The following is a 17,958-nucleotide window of genomic DNA, read 5'->3' as shown; positions in this document are numbered from 1 at the left end:
TCTGACAGACTATTCATCAGACAACATGGAAGACAGCAGGAGACACCACTCTGGATATTCCATCACATTCCATTCCAAAGACTGTCAACCTCCAGAAGACAACAGACAGCAATCAAGCTAGTGTGCCTTCACCACAGAACACCAGATCAAGTTGACAGGTTACCTTCCCTCAAAAATACATTGACTCTGTCACTGTGGAGGGAGTGTGTGGCAGACTCAACTGTTAATATTTGTAAATTATATCTCTGAACTTTGTTTACATTCTTATTACTTAGAAACTGTTATCATCTCTGATCTTGCTCACATCTACAATGTTTTGAGTTTCATTAAACATATAAATACATAATTTCTTGCGTTTTATGGACCTTCTACCATAAACCATAGTCGTATTAGGCACTGGTTGACTGAAACAGGGGAAAGGAGTAAAACAAAGATGAATGAGTAGCTTTGAGAGATGAGATAGGGAAGCAGCAAAGGATCAAATAGGCAAAAAGCCAAAGCTAAGCAGTGGGTAACATGCTGGAATTGAATATAATTCACAAAACTGGAAAATATAAAATTGCAGAAAATGAGGCAGACAAATGGGAATATAAATGCCTAAAAATGAGACTGTCAGAAAGTGCAACTTAGCAAACCAGGAATGAATAGACAACAAATGCAAGGGTATAGAAGAATGCATGACTAGGGGAAAGATAGATGTTACCCAGTGGAAAATTAGAGATCTTTGGAGAAAAGAAAAGCAGCAGCATGAATATCATTAGCTCTAATATGTCAGTTCCAAGCAATGAAGGTAAGCTTGAAGGGTGGGAGGTACATATAGGAGATAGAAACTAACTTGAAGACAGTGTTATAGAGAGGGGAGAGGAAGTAGATGACGATGGGTTGGGAGATATAACACAGCAAGAGCAATTTGACAGAGCAGTAAAAGATCTAAATTGAAACAAGGCACCTGTAGTAGGCCCTATTCCCTCAGAATTATTGTGATTCCTGGAGGAACATACCATTGAAAAATTATTCCTTATACACACATCAAAAAAAGTTTTGCATCACCCTGGTTCCCAGAAGTCCTGAAGATAAATGTTGACTGTGAATATTGTATCACAGACACAGTCTCTTTGGCTGTTCAGAGATGTCACTAAACCCACACAAATATGTAAAAAACCATGCACGAGCAGCACCTACTAGATGGAGGGGTCTGACAGCCAGTCATTCCACCAGGAAGGAGGTACGTGGCTCATGTTGTCTGTAGTTCAACCATGCCTAGACGGTCAATACCGCAGATTGATCATGTCCACATTGTTACTTTGTGCCAGGAAGGGCTCTCAACAAGGGAAGTGTCCAGGCATCTCGGAGTGAAACAAAGTGATGTTGTTTGAACATGGAAGAGATACAGAGAGAGAGGAACTGTCAATGACATGCCTCACTCAGTCTGACCAAGGGGTACTACTGCAGTGCATGACCATTACCTATGGATGATGGGTCGGATGAACACTGACAGCAATGCCACCATGTTGAATAATGCTTTTCGTGCAGCCACAGGATGTTGTGTTGTGGCTCAAACTGAGCGCAATAGGCTGCATGATGTGCAACTTCACTCCCGACGTCCACAGTGAGGTCCATTTTTCCAACCACAACACCATGTGGCACGTTACAAATGGGCCAAACAACATGCCAAATGGACCACTCAGGACTGGCATCCTGTTCTCTTCACTGATGAGTGTCACATATGCCTTCAATCAGACAATCATTGGAGACATGTTTGGAGGCAACCCAGTCAGGATGACATACTGTCCAGTGAGTGCAGCAAGGTTGAGGTTCCTTGCTGTTTTGGGGTGGCATTATGTGAGGCCAACGTACGCCGCTGATGGTCATGGAAGGTGCCATAACCACTGTACGATATGTGTATGCCATCCTCCGACCGATAGTGCAACCATATCCACAGCATGTTGGCGGTACAGTCGTCTTCATGAACAACAATTCACACCCCCATTGTGCACATCTTGGGAATGACTTCCTTCAGGATAATGACATCACTTGACTAGAGTGGCCAGCATGTTCTCCAGCCATGAACACCATCAAACATGCCTGGGATAGATTGAAAAGGGCTGTTTATGGATGACAAGACCCACCAACCATTCTGAGGGATCTATGCTAAATCACTGTTGAGGAGTGGGACAATCTGGATCAATGGTTCCTTGACGAACTTATGGATAGTATGCCAGGCATGCATCAATGCAAGAGGACATGCTACTGGGTATTAGAGGCACTGGTGTGTACAGCAATCTGGACCAGCACCTTTGAAGGTCTCAGTGTATGGTGGTACAACATGCTATGTGTGGTTTTCATGAGCAATAACAAGTGTGGAAATGATGTTTATATTGATTTCTATTCCAGTTTTCTGTACAGGTTCTCTTGAAACCGAGGTGATGCAAAACGTTTTTGATGTGTGTAGTATGAAAGCTTTTTGAGAAAGGCTGAATACCCTCAGTTCCCAAGAACAATGTAATTATCCCATTTCCAAAGGAAGCAAGTGCAGGCAGGTGTGAATATAAGTAAATTATCAGTTGAATATGTCATGACTGCAAAATACTGACATGAGTTTCATACAGAAATTGATCTCAGAGAAGACCAGTTTAGGTTCCCAAGAAATGGATGAACTTTAGTGGCTATACTGACCCTACAAATTCTCTTAGAAGACTGGCTGAAGAAGGCAAATTTATGTTTATAGCATTTGTAGATTTAAATAAAGCTCCTAACAATGGATGAGTGGCAGCATTAAAAGACAAGGAGTGAATGAGTATTCACAGCCCATATAGAAACCACACTGCAGTTATAATGGTAGAAAGATATGAAAGGTTGAGAAAGGATTGAGACAAGGTTGTAACCCTTCCCCAATGTTATTCAATTTGTACAGTGAGCAAACTGTAAATGAAACAAAGGACACATATGGAAAAAAATTAAAGCTGAGGGGAAAGAAATGAGTCTTTGAGGTTTGTCAGTGAGATGGTAACTCTATCAGAGACAGCAAAAGGTCTCAGATGAGCAGTTGAACAGAATTATTGTGTCCTGAAAAATGTTATAAGATGAACATCACCGAAAGTGAAACAAGAATACTGGGATGTATTTGAATTAAATCAGGTCATGCTGAGGGACTAAGAGTAGAAAATGAAGCACTAAAAGTTTTTTGAGCTTCACTTTCCCCTGCCCTTTTTCCTTAACCCAGAATTTAATCAGTTAATGTTTCCACAATCATGTATGCACAGAATCTCTGCCTATGACAGTTTTAGTACCCATTAACTAATTTGTTTCAGATCAGTCTTGTATGACCTGAGAGTATTTGAAGATAATATTGCCATTACTCCAATTCAGTTGCCACCAAGAAGTCACATAAAAGAAGTTGCCTGCAGTAACACACATTTCATTGTGCTTACCTCAGGTGATCATTACTTCATTACATACAACTGCATGAAAGTATAAAACATGTTTATTTTTCAAAATACACAGTATCTTTCAATAACACTATAAATTTTCTGTAAATCAACATTTTACATCAAACCCTTCTCATTTCTAATTGAAAGCTTTGAAATATTTTTATCTTCACTACATGGAATAGAACTGACTTATCACAATTTATTTAAACATCACGTGATGCCATTTCCAGATGTAACATACACTGTAAATCAAGTTCTATAGGCAAATAATGATAATATGAAAATACAGTTCATACCTGTAATGTCTATGTTAAAAAAAAAATGAATGCTGCTAAAAGCACCAATCATTTTTAGAATTAAGATTTTTTTGAATGTGTGATGACACTTGACTAGACATTAACTCATTTCTTACAGAGAGTAAATTGTAGCTGATGTTGACAAATCCTTATGCTATGATTCATAATTTTTTGTTGTATTATAAATTGTGTGAAATTTGTTCAGATGTTGATCTAATTATACTGCATAAAATTTCTAAAATACAAGATGGAAAAGGCAACTGATGGAATTACAATAAAATGCAAGACACAGAACTCAGTGAAAAAAATTATAGCACACTTCTTTCTGGATTGATAATGAATTGTGGTACTTTACGTTTTTAAAACCTGATCAATCCATAAATGTGAACAGATACTACAAGTCCCTCAAGACATTAAAGAAAGAAGAGTGGAAAGCTTTTAGAGGATGTCTGCTTGTTGCATTATAAAACTTGGTGTAATACTGCATGCAAAACATTTGAAGTATTTATTGGAATGTTCTGAATCATCCTGCCCATACTCTGGAACTAGTATCAAATAACTCACTTCCTGTCAGCATTTTGAAGGAGAACATGGATGTGAAATATTTTTCAATAAATAATAATTTAGCAGGTCAAGCATTACTCTGAAAGAAGTTGTTAGCAGGGATGTATGCTGTAAGCACTTGGCTGATACCCTGCTCCTTTCAGGCTTGGAGCTTAATAGTGACTGTGTGGAAAATTAGTGGTATACGAAATGTATAATAAGCCATGTACGAGGTGCGGCTAGAAAAAAACCAGACTGATGCTCGAAAAAACATTTATTTACAATTATTTACAATTTCATGTTATCTCCTTCAATGTACTCTCCTCCTCGGTCTCTACACCGCTCCATAGGAATTTTCCAGTGTTCATAGCAATGCTGCAGATCATTTTCGGTAAGTCCATACATTACTTCCGTTGCTTTTTCTTTTACTGCTTCAACAGTCTCAAATCTAGTTCCTTTCAAAGCTGACTTGACTTTAGGGAAAAGAAAAAAGTCACAGGGGGCCAAATCAGGTGAGTAGGGTGGATGATCTAAGATGGGAATGTTGTGTTTTGCCAAAAACGTCTTCACTGACAACGCACTGTGAGCTGGGGCATTGTCTTGGTGAAGGATCCATGACTTTTTTCTCCACAAATCGTTCCGTTTTCTCCGTACTTGCTCACGTAGGGTAGCCAAGACGCTAATGTAGTAATGCTGATTCACTGTTTGTCCCTCTGGTACCCAATCAAAGTGCACAATCCCTTTGATGTAAAAAAAAAAAAATCATCATTGCCTTGAATTTCGATTTTGACATTCGTGCTTTTTTTTGTCGTGGAGAACCAGGAGTTTTCCAATGCATCGATTGGTGTTTAGTTTCAGGATCGTAAGTAAAAAACCATGATTCATCGCAAGTAATAACATTTTGTAAGAAGGTGGGATCACTTTCAATGTTTTCTAGGATGTCAGAACAAATCATTCTTCGGCGTTCCTTCTGTTCAATTGTGAGACACTTTGGAACCATTTTTGAACACACTTTGTTCATGTTGAAACTTTCATGAAGAATCTGCCTAACACTTTCCTTGTCAACTCCTGTTAACTCGGACACTGCTCTGATTGTTAAACGGCGATCTTGTCGAACAAGTTTACCAATTTTTTCAATGTTTGCATCAGTTTTTGCTGACAATGGTCTGCCAGTGCGAGTGTCATCACTGGTGTCTTCACGGCCATCTTTAAATTGTTTAAACCACTCAAACACTTGTGTTCGCGATAAACAATCATCGCCGTACACTTGTTGTAACATTACAAACGTTTCACTTGCAGATTTTCCTAGTTTGAAACAAAATTTGATGTTAACACGCTGTTCTTTCTGTACACTCAACATTTTCCGATACACAGACAAAACGTCAACTACTTAAAACAGACGCCATGGGCAGACTGAGTGCAGGAGGCAGATGAAACTCGAGCAGTAGGCGGAGCGAGAGTCACGTAACAGGCCACGCGACTTTCAGCCTTATTGCATTCGTTTTATTGTTTCACCAGTACTAGTCCGGTTTTTTTCTAGCCACACCTTGTATACTTTATGAATACATATGCACTTAGCTGACTGCATAGTAGGCAGGAAAGAAATACCCATCATATGATGACCTGTGTGAATCATGGTCACTTGGAGCTTAGGTGTCTTAAACTTTTACTGTCTGCAAGTATTGGAATATAGCTGTCATCTAATATGGGTGGTGTCTCAAAAATTTGTTTCTATTTAAATTGAATGGATCTTGTTTGAATCCATCTTTGGCCACCAACTAATAGCTTTACTCATCAGCTAGTACCCATGGATAGTTGAATGGAAGCAGTAATGTCATGGCCATTATAAATACTGTAGTTTTGTCTGTGCAGATGCCCTCTATAATGTGATCCAGACAAATAGTTTTCCACAGTGTAGTGTACAATGACCTGACCGATGTGCTATTATCATCATTAGTTTGATGTATGTTTGCTGTTAATGAGTGAAAACCATCAAAAAATTTCAAAAACGGTCACAAACTACACCTTGCATCTGTTTGGTCTACAAGATCAACTGTCTTTAGTACAACCTACCTACTAAAAGTACTTGTACACCCATTATATGATCATTGGTGGTAGTTCATGATACTTATCTTAACTTCAAACTTTCTCTTGATACTCACAGAAAGTACTTCATAATGTAAGATTATTTTTATATGGTCTTCAGTCACCAGATATTGTTTCAGTAGCCTTATTACTTAATGTGGTTTGTCTTTCATGATTTCTAAAATCATTTACACACCCCCATGAACCATGGACCTTGCTGTTGGTGGGGAGGCTTGTGTGCCTCGCTGATACAGATGGCTGTACCATAGGTGCAACCACAATGGAGGGATATCTGTTGAGAGGCCAGACAAATGTGTGGTTCCTGAAGAGGGGCACCAGCCTTTTCAGTAGTTGCAGGAGCAACAGTCTGGATGATTGACTGATCTGGCCTTGTAACACTTACCAAAACGGCCTTGCTGTGCTGGTACTGTGTACGGCTGAAAGCAAGGGGAAACTACAGCCATAATTTTTCCCAAGGGCATGCAGCTTTACTGTATGGTTAAATGATGATGGCGTCCTCTTGGGTAAATATTCCATAGGTAAAATAGTCCCCCATTCAGATCTCCGGGAGGGGACTACTCAAGAGGACGTCGTTATCAGGAGAAAGAAAACTGGTGTTCTATGGATTGGAGCATGGAATGCCAGATCCTTAATCGGGTAGGTAGGTTAGAAAATTTAAAATGGGAAATGGATAAGTTAAAGTTAGATATAGTGGGAAATAGTGAAGTTCGGTGGCAGGAGGAACAAGACTTTTGGCCAGGTGAATACAGGGTTATAAATACAAAATCAAATAGGGGTAATGCAGGAGTAGGTTTAATAATAAATAAAAAAATAAGAGTGCAAGTAAGCTACTACAAACAACATAGTGAACGCATTTATGTGGCCAAGATAGACACAAAGCCCATGCCTATTACTGTAGTACAAGTTTATATGCCAACTAGCTCTGTAGATGATGAAGGAATTGATAAAATGTATGATGAGATAAAAGGAATTATTCAGGTAGTGAAGGAAGACAATAATTTAATAGTCATGAGTGACTGGAACTCGAGAGGAGGAAAAGGGAGAGAAGGAAACATAGTAGGTGAATATGGACTGGGGGTAAGAAATGAAAGAGGAAGCCGTCTGGTAGAATTTTGCACAGAGCATACCTTAATCATAGCTAACACTTGGTTCAAGAATCATAAAAGAAGGTTGTATACATGGAAGAATCCTGGAGATACTGACAGGTTTCAGATAGATTATATAATGGCAAGACAGAGATTCAGGAATCAGGTTTTAAATTGTAAGCCTTTTCCATGGGCAGATGTGGGCTCTGGTCACAATCTATTGGTTATGAACTGTAGATTAAAACTAAAGAAACTGCAAAAAGGTGAGAATTTGAGGAGATGGGACCTGGATAAACTGAAAGAACCAGAGGTTGTAGAGAGCTTCAGGGAGAGCATTAGGGAACGATTGACAAGAATGGGGGAAAGAAATACAGTAGAAGAAGGATGGGTAGCTTTCAGAGACAAAATAGTGAAGGTAGCAGAGGATCAAGTAGGTAAAAAGACGAGGGCTAATAGAAATCCTTGGGTAACAGAAGAGATATTGATTTAATTGATGAAAGGAGAAAATTGACAGGAAGTGCAAAATAGCTAAGCAGGGACAGCTAGAGGACAAATGTAACGATGTAGAGGCTTATCTCACCAGGAGTAAGATAGATACTGCGTACAGGAAAATTAAAGAGACCTTTGGAGAAAAGAGAGCCACTTGTATGAATATCAAGAGCTCAGATGGAAACCCAGTTCTAAGCAAAGAAGGGAAAGCAGAAAGATGGGAGGAGTATATAGAGGGTCTATACAAGAGTGATGTACTTGAGGACAATATTATGGAAATGGAAGAGGATGTAGATGAAGATGAAATGGGAGATATGATACTCCGTGAAGAGTTTGACAGAGCACTGAAAGACCTGTATCAAAACAAGGCCCCAGGAGTAGACAACATTCCATTAGAACTACTGACGGCCTTGGGAGAGCCAGTCCTGACAAAACTCTACCATTTGGTGAGCAGGATGTATGAGACAGGCGAAATACCCTCAGACTACCAGAAGAATATAATAATTCCAATCCCAAAGTAAGCAGGTGTTGACAGATGTGAAAATTGCTGAACATTTGTAGACTTAGAGAAAACTTTTGACAATGTTGACTGGAATACTCTCTTTCAAATTCTGAAGTTTGCAGGGAGTGAAAGGCTATTTACAATTTGTATAGAAATCAGATGGCAGTTATAAGAGTCGAGGGGCATCAAAGAAAGGGAAGCAGTGGTTGGGAAGGGAGTGAGACAGGGTTGTAGCCTCTACCCGATGTTATTCAATCTGTATATTGACCAAGCAGTAAAGGAAACAAAAGAAAAATTCAGAGTAAGTATTAAAATCCATGGAGAAGAAATAAAAACTTTGAGTTTCACTGATGACATTGTAATTCTGTCAGAGACAGCAAAGGACTTGGAAGAGCAGCTGAACGGAATGGACAGTGTCATGAAAGGAGGATATAAGATGAACAACAAGAAAACAAAATGAGGATAATGGAATGTAGTCAAATTAAGTCGTGTGATGCTGAAGGAATTAGGTTAGGAAATGAGACACTTAAAGTAGTAAAGGAGTTTTGCTATTTGGGAAGCAAAATAAATGATGATGGTCGAAGTAGAGAAGATATAAAATGTTAACATCAAGTATAAATTTAAGTGTCAGGAAGTCATTCCTGAAAGTATTTGTATGGAGTGTAGCCATGTATGGAAGTGAAACATGGACAATAAATAGTTTGGACATGAAGAGAATAGAAGCTTTTGAAATGTGGTGCTACAGAAGAATGCTGAAGATTAGATGGGTAGATCACATAATTAATGAGGAGGTATTGAATAGAATTGGGGAGAAGAGGAGTTTGTGGCACAACTTGACTAGAAGAAGGGATCAGTTGGTAGGACATGTTCTGAGGCATCAAGGGATCACAAATTTAGCATTGGAGGGCAGCGTGGAGGGTAAAAATTGTAGAGGTAGAGCAAGAGATGAATACACTAAGCAGATTCAGAAGGATGTAGGTTGCAGTAAGTACTGGGAGATGAAGAAGCTTGCACAGGATAGAGTAGCATGGAGAGCTGCATCAAACCAGTCTCAGGACTGAAGACCACAACAACAACAAAATCATTTAAGAAAAAATCAAACAATAGACAATCCAGGATGTAATGTAATTATATTTTGAAAAGGATAGCTGATACTCACCATATAGTGGAGATGCTGAGTCACAGATATACACAACAAAAGTACTGTCACAAAACAAGTTTTCGACCAACAAGGTTTTTGTCAAAAATAGATGACAGACACACACATACACTCAAGCAAATACAAACACATTTGACCACAGCCTCTGGCAGCTGAAGCCATGCTACATGCAGCAGCAGCAGCAGCAGCAGCAGTGCATGATGGAGGAGGAGGCAACTGGGTGGGGGTTAGGAGGAGGCTGGGGTGGGAAGGATAGTGAGCTAGGATCAGGGGACAATGAAGTGCTCCTGGGCAGCATGCAGGGATGAGGTGGAGAGAGGGTATGGCTGCTAAGTGCAGTCAGGAGGTTAGATGGAGGGTGGCAGACAGGTGGGGGAAGGGAGGGCAGCGTAAAAGGAGAGAAGTAAAAAGACTGGGTGTGTTGGTGGAATAGAGGGCTATATAGTGCTAGAATGGGAACAGGGGAGGGGAGGACAATCACTGACGAAGGTTGAGACCAGGACAGTTATGGGCACATAGGATATATTGCAGAGAGACTTCCCACCTGTGCAATTCAGAAAAACTTATATTGGTGGGAGGGATCCCCATGGCACAGACTGTAAGGCAGTCATTGAAATGAAGAGTGTCATGTTTGGAGGCATGTTCAGCAACAAGGTGGTCCAGTTGTGCACCTGCATGGCACCATCCTATGCCAACCTATTCACAGGCCATCTAGAGGAATCTTTCCTAAACACCCAGAATCCCAGACCCCTCACCTGGTTCATATTTGTTGATGACATCTTTGAAAACTGGATTGAGGATGAGGACATCCTATCGACATTCCTTCAGAACCTCAACAGCTTCTCACCCATTCACTTCACCTGGTCCAATGCAGCCCAGAAAGCCACTTTCCTAGATGCTGGCCTCCAACTCAAAGATGGCTATATCAGTACCTCTGTCCATATCAGACCTACTAATCACCAGCAAAACCTCTACCTTGACAGCTGCCACCCGTTCCCCACCAAGAAGTCCCTTCCATACAGCCTAGCCACCCATGGTCATTGCATCTGCAGTGACAAGCAGTCCCTCTTGAAAAATACTGATGGTCCCACTGAGGCCTTTATAGACCATAATTATCCTCCCAGCATTGTGCAAAAACAAATTCCTGTGCCTTATCTTTCCAGTCAGCCACCATCTCTCAGAGTCTCACTGTCCAGTCACAGAGGAGCATTCCCCTCCTAACTCAGTACCACCCAGGTCTGGAACAACTGAATTACGTTCTCTGCCAGGGTTTTGACTACCTCTCATCATGCCCTGAGATGAGAAATGTTCTGTCCACTATCCTTCCCTCCCCTCCCACTGTGGAATTCTGCCATCCACTGAACCTATACAATATACTCCCCATCCCCACACAACCCCTGCTCCCAACCCCTTACCTCATGGCTCATTTCCCTGTAATAGGCCTAGATGCAAGACCTGTCCCATACATTCTCCCACCACCACCTACTCCAGTCTAGTCACAAACATCACCTATCCCATCAAAGGCAGGGCTACTTGTGAAACCAGCCATATGATCTACAAGCTAAGTTGCAACAACTGTGCTACATTCAATGTGGGCATGACATCCAACAAGCTGTCTGTCTGAAAGAATGGCCACCGACAAACTGTGGCTAAGAAACAACTGGATCATCCTGTTGCTGAGCATGCCTCCAAACATGACGTTCTTCGTTTCAATGACTGCTTCAAAGCCTGTGCCATATGGATCCTTCCCATCAACACCAGCTATTCGGAACTGCACAGGTGGTAACACTGCAATATATCCTAAATTTGCATAACTGTCCTGTCCTCAACCATCATTAGTCATTTTCCTCACCCATCAAGCCCCTCCCCTGTTCCCATTCTAGCACTATACAACCCTCTGTTCCACCAATGCATCCAGTCTTTTTACATCTCTCCTTCTCCAATACCCCTCTCCCCCCCCCCTCCAAACCTTTCCCCTACCCACCATCTAACCTCCCGACTGCACCTAGCTGCCATACCCTCTACACCTCATCCCTGCACGCTCCCCAGCAGCACTTCACTATCCCCCCCTGGGATAGCTACTGCTATCACTCCCCTCCCCACACCAGCATCCTCCTTACCCCCACCCAGTTGCCTCTTCCATCGTGCACTGCTGCTGCTGATCTTAGTGTGGCTTCAGCTGCCAGAGGCTGTGGTCATGTGTGTGTGAGTTGCATTTGCATGAGTTGCATTTGCATGAGTGTAAGTGTGTGTCTGTTGTCTATGTCTGACAAAGGCCTAGTTGGCCAAAAGCTTATTTTTTGACAATCATGTAAGGAAATGGTGATCAAATGATTATTCAAGATATAACACCAAACAATCAGATGATATGCACATAATCTTGAAGATGTTCATAATCCTGAAGGTGTTCATGGTAGATAAGTGTGAGAATTATCACACATTTGGCTTAGTATAACAACAGTGTAAATTCCTGGATTGATATATTAGGCTTTTCACTGAAATTGAGAATATTGTGGTTGACAATCAGTCTGGCTGGCTCCAAAGAGGCTATTTTTACATTGTGTCTGACAATGGAGACGATATTGAAGAAAAATCAAGACACCTTCATAGGGATCTGCTGACCTAAAAAGAGCTTTTGGCAACTTAAAATGGTGCAAGATATTTGAAAATTTCAGGAAAATAAGTATAAGCTATAGGGAAATGCAGGTAATATTCAGTATTTACAAGAACCATGAGAAAACAATGGGAAGGGAATGTTGATCCTATTGTACAATTAATCACAAAAAACAGTATTTTAAATTTGAAAATATTATTTGGAAACTTCCATTTGTTATAGGACAAAAATCACAAACCCAAACAAAACATTTGATAGCTAGACCCCCATTCCTCTGTACATCTCAAAATGTCATTTGTTTTCAAAGAAAAATAAAGCCAACACAAGGAAGAACTGTTTAAAGAACTGTAGTTTATGAATGTAAATGTAACCCTCATCATCCCACCCCTCAGTACCTATGTCAATTATAAGGCTCATTCAGTAAGTACTGCAACACATTTTTTTCTAAAATCAGGTCTACTGGTCAATGTAAGAGCCAACATCTTGCTGCTCCATAACCTCCATATCATGCAAGTCAGTGGAGTGATTTCTTCATTATGCCAAATAGATGGAAAATGGAAGGAATGAGATCTGGCTGTAGGTTGGATGACAGACAAAAGGCCAGTGAAGTTTTGTGAACTCCTCTCAGGTGTGCAGACTTGTGTGAGGCCTTGTATTATCATGGAGAAGGAGCTGTTTGTTTGCATTTTTGTGGTGATGAATATGCTGAAATAGTTTCTTCAATTTACTGAGGGTAGCACAGTATACTTCAGAGTTGATTGTTGCACCATGAGGGAGGCCATTGAACAGAATAACCCCTACAGAGTCCCAGAAGACCTTTGCCATGGCTTTACCAGCTGAGGGTGCAGCTTTGAACTTTTTCTTAGGAGGCGAGGAGGCATGACATCACTCTATGGATTACTGTTTTGTTTCCAGTTCAAAGTGATGGATGCACGTTTCACAGCCTCTGATAGTGTTTGACAAAAAACTATCATGACCAGCTATATAACATGCAAGCAATTCTGGACAGATGTTTCTTCATTGCTCTTTATTGTCTTCTTTTAGGCAGTGAGGAACCCAGCAGGTACACACCTTTGAGTACCACAGCTAATGAGTGTTCCAGAGACATTCAATTGAGCATCAAGGTGTTTGATTGTGATCCATTGATCACCTTGAATGAGAGTGTCTGCATGATCCAACATAGCAGAAGTCACAGCTATGTGTGGTTGGCCAGCATGTGGAAGATCAGGTTTGCATGACTTTGTTGCAATGATGATAGATGACTTGCCCAATGACTTACTGAGCTTTTGTTCACTGCCAAGTCTCCATAGACATTCTGCAAGTGCCTATGAATATTTTTGATGCTCTGGTTTTCAGGCAAAAGAAACTCAAAGACAGCCCTCTGCTTGGACTGCACCTCCATTACAGATGCCATTTTGAAGGCTACGTATAGTGCCACCACCTATCAGAACTTCATGAAATTATATGGGCTAAAACAGGAATATTCCACTTAGTCTCACAACATATTCTGCATTTTTCAACTGAAATTGGCCGAGAAAAAAGATGTGTTATGTTACTTATTGAACACCCTTGTACTTGCACTTTTTGGGGAATTTCACAACTTGACCTAATCAGATAACTTTGTTTGGTGAGACTCTTGGAGTGGTGGGTAACTCATTTACAGATGAGGTGCTTTGTAGGCTATCCTGTAACCACTGGTGTTTGAATTCACTAGGATATAGGCAGTTAGCAATCTGTCAAGTGAGATGTTAGTTGGCACATCCTTAATGCTTAGAGTGAAATATTTTGTTTGTCACTTCAGGAATTCATAGGAGCCCTCATATGGAAGCACTAGTTTGACTTTAACTTAATCATTTCTCACAAATACATGAGTCATATTACACAGATCTTCACTAACGAATGTTGTTTTCTTTGCCTTCTGAATGGTGTAATTGATCCATATGTTGACGTAACTGAGAACTGAATGGTGTTAGATCTACTTCTTGTTTGTTTTCCAACCTCACCATGAAATCACCAAGAAATGTTACAGTTGTGCCATACAACAACTCAGGAGCTATTGAGTTATATCTTCTCTCACACAGCAACACAGTCGTAGGATAGTTTTAGCAATGACATGACTCCGTTTATTTCTACCATGTGCTCTGATGGCTGCCTTCAGTGACTCTAGATGATGTGTGGTAATTTAGAACCACAAATCTTAGCTAGTGCAAAGAACAGCTCTGATTGGAACAGTGTTCATTTGTCAGTCACTATTTGGTTAGCTGCTCCAAACCTAGTGATTCAGGAGCTACAAAGCTCTCGTGCCATGGCTGCTACTCAAGCATCATGCAGTGGAATGACTTCTGCCCAGTTACTGAACCAATTGATGCTCATTGAACAGTATATGAAATCATCTGAGGGAGGCAGTAGATTGGTCAGGTTAATGTTTACAATGTTTACCACCTTAAATCATCCATCTGTGCCTGGAAACTGGCCAATAGCAGATTTAGTAATTGTGTCTAGCCACATTGTTCTTTTGGCATGGTATGCACAATTCTACTCTGCAAACCACCCCAAATTACATGGAAGAGGGTACATTTCATTGTACCAGTTATTAAGGTTTCTTCCCATTACATTCACATATGGCGCATGGGAAGAACGATTGTTTGAATACCTCTGTGGGTGCTGTAATTATTCTAATCTTGTACTGATGATCCCTATGTGGGTGACATGTAGGAGGTTATAATATATTCATAGAGTCATAATTTAAAACCAGTTCTTGAAATTTGTTAGTAGACTTATCCAGATGGTTTATGTCTATCTTCAAGAGCCTTCCAATTCAGTTTCCACAACATCACTGCAACACTCTCCCATAGGTTGAACAAACCTGTGATCATCTGTGGTAAATTTCTCTGTGTAAGTTCAGTATCCCCTGTCAGTCCTTTTGGTACAGGTCTCACTCACTTCAGCAATATTCTAGAACTGTTCCCATGAGTGATTTGTAAGTAATATACTTTGTACACTGATTGCATTTCCTAAGTATTCTACCAATAAACCAAAGTCTACCACCTGCTTCACTCACAACTAAGTCTACATGATTATTCCATTTCATATCCCTACAATGTGTTACACCCAGGTGTTTGTATGAGTTGGCTGATTCCAGCTGTGGCATTGCTATTATAATCATAGGACACTACATTTTTTCGTGGAGTGCATGGTCTTACATTTCTGGATATTTAAAGCAAGTTACTAATCTTTCCACCATTCTGAAATCATATGAAGATCTGTCTGAATATTTATGCAGCTTCTTTCTGACAGTACTTCATCACAGATAGCTGCATCATCTGCAAAAAGTCTGAGGCTACTTTTACTATTGTCCTCAAGGTCTATATACAAATTGAACAGCAAGAGTCCAAACACAGTTTCCTGTAGGGTGTGCCACTGCCAGGGTCTAAACACAGTTCCCTGTGGCACACCCAAAGTTACTTCTACATACAACAATGATTCTGTATCCCAGATAACACGCTGTGTCCTACCTACCAAAAAGTCTTCAATCCAGTCACAAATTTCACTTGATACCCCAGATGATCAAACTTTTGATAGTAAGCGTAGGTATGGTACTGAGTCGAATGCTTTTCAGAACTCAAGACATACAGCATCACCTGACTGCATTGATCCAAAACTTTCAGTATGTCTTGTGAGAAAGGCAGGTGTTGGGTTTCACAGGATCAAAGTTGTTGGAATCCATGCTGGTTAGCATTGAGGAGGTAATTCTGTTCAAGATACCTCACTATGCTTGAGCTACGAATATGTTGTAAGATTCCACAGCAAATCAGTGTCAAGGATACTGAATGGTAGTTTTGTGGATCATTTCTCCTACTCTACTTGAACATGGGTGTGAACTGTGTGTTTCTTTTTATGAGAACTGGGCATGGTTTTTCGTTTGTGGGATCTACGATAGCTTATAGATAGGAGAGGGGCTAACTCAACCACAGGTTCAGTAAAGAATCTGAAATGAATTCCAGGGGGCCTGGAGCTTTGTCCTGTTTTAATTATTTCAGCTGTTTCTCAACACCACTGACATTAATATATATTTCATTCATCTTTTCATTGGTACAAATATTAAATTTGAACAATTCTTCTGTGTTTTCTTTCGTAAAGGAATATTTGAAAACAGAGTTAAGCATTTCAGTTTTTGCTTTGCTACTCTCAGTTTCAGTTCCTGTCTCATTTTCTAGGATATGGACACTAACTTTGGTGCCACTACAGACTTTACACACAGCCAGAATTTCTTTGGGTTCTGTGAAAGATCGCTTGGCAATATTCTGCTCTGGCAGTTTTCAGTGGTACGAGGATTAAATTGGGGCAATTCTCCTCGGTTTTCCTTTGTAAAGGAACATTTGGAAGCAGATTTAAGCATTTCAGCTTTTGCCTTGCTACCATCAGTTTCAGTTCCTGTCTTATTTGCTAAGGATGAACACTAACTTTGGTATCACTAATAGCCTTTACACATATCTAGAATTTCTTTGAATTTTGTGAAAGATCATTTGACAGTTTTCTGCTATGGAAGTTACTGGAAGCTTATTATGTAGTACTATCTGCTTTTTTAGAAGTTTCTTTATAGTGACTGTGTACCATGGTGGGCCCCTCACACTATGAGCTGTTCTACTGGGTATATTTCTACCCAATCCATGATCAAGTATTCTTTTAAACTTGAGCTGTAGTACCTCTAAATGCTCCTGTACTGTGCTGAAAGTTTCAAGTTCTGCTTTGAGGTAGAACCCTACTGATTTTTTAAACTATATTACTGGATATATATATCTTTCTGCTAGTTAGAGTTGCCCTTCATACTTCGTTAATCATTGTTGCCACAACCACATCATGATCACTGATACCCTTTATGATGTGGACATCCTCTAAATGGTCAGATCTATTTGTTGCCATTGGATCCAATATATTTCCATTATGAGTGGGGTACCAAACTATCTGCTCTGGATAGTTTTCAGAGAAGGCATTTATTAATGTTTCACAGGATGTCTTATCATGCCCACCACTAACAAAACTGTAATTCTGCCTGTTGATAGATGGATGATTAAAGTCTCCACCAATGATTACACTATGATTGGAGAACTTATGTACATGCAAAAAGGTGGGAATTTAAGGAGATGGGACCTGGATAAACTGAAAGAACCAGAGGTTGTACAGAGTTTTAGGGAGAGCATAAGGGAACAATTGACAGGAATGGGGGAAAGAAATACAGTAGAAGAAGAATGGGTAGCTTTGAGGGATGAAGTAGTGAAGGCAGCAGAGGATCAAGTAGGTAAAAAGACCAGGGCTCTTAGAAATCCTTGGGTAACAGAAGAAATATTGAATTTAATTGATGAAAGGAGAAAATATAAAAATGCAGTTAATGAAGCAGGCAAAAAGGAATACAAACGTCTCAAAAATGAGATCGACAGGAAGTGCAAAATGGCTAAGCAGGGATGGCTAGAGGACAAATGTAAGGATGTAGAGGCTTATCTCACTAGGGGTAAGATAGATACTGCCTACAGGAAAATTAAAGAGACCTTTGGAGATAAGAGAACCACTTGTATGAACATCAAGAGCTCAGATGGAAACCCAGTTCTAAGCAAAGAAGGGAAAGCAGAAAGGTGGAAGGAGTATATAGAGGGTCTATACAAGGGCGATGTACTTGAGGACAATACTATGGAAATGGAAGAGGATGTAGATGAAGATGAAATGGGAGATACAATA

The 17,958-nt window shown here is 40.2% G+C and overlaps 1 protein-coding gene across 1 annotated transcript in view; it reads left to right on the top strand.

The window, feature by feature from the left end:
* LOC126176677 (serine/threonine-protein kinase Nek8) overlaps positions 1–17,958 on the top strand; it is a 306,561-nt gene that overhangs the window by 127,172 nt on the left and 161,431 nt on the right. The window contains exon 12 of the mRNA XM_049923838.1: positions 3,312–3,436. Within this exon, the coding sequence (XP_049779795.1) occupies positions 3,312–3,436 (125 nt within the window). The remainder of the gene's footprint in view (positions 1–3,311; positions 3,437–17,958) is intronic.

Source organism: Schistocerca cancellata, chromosome 3 (assembly GCF_023864275.1).
Source record: "Schistocerca cancellata isolate TAMUIC-IGC-003103 chromosome 3, iqSchCanc2.1, whole genome shotgun sequence".
NCBI classification, from domain to species: Eukaryota; Metazoa; Arthropoda; class Insecta; order Orthoptera; family Acrididae; genus Schistocerca; species Schistocerca cancellata.
The sequence above is the reverse complement of the archived record's forward strand: the minus strand, read 5'-3'. Positions and strand labels throughout refer to the sequence as shown.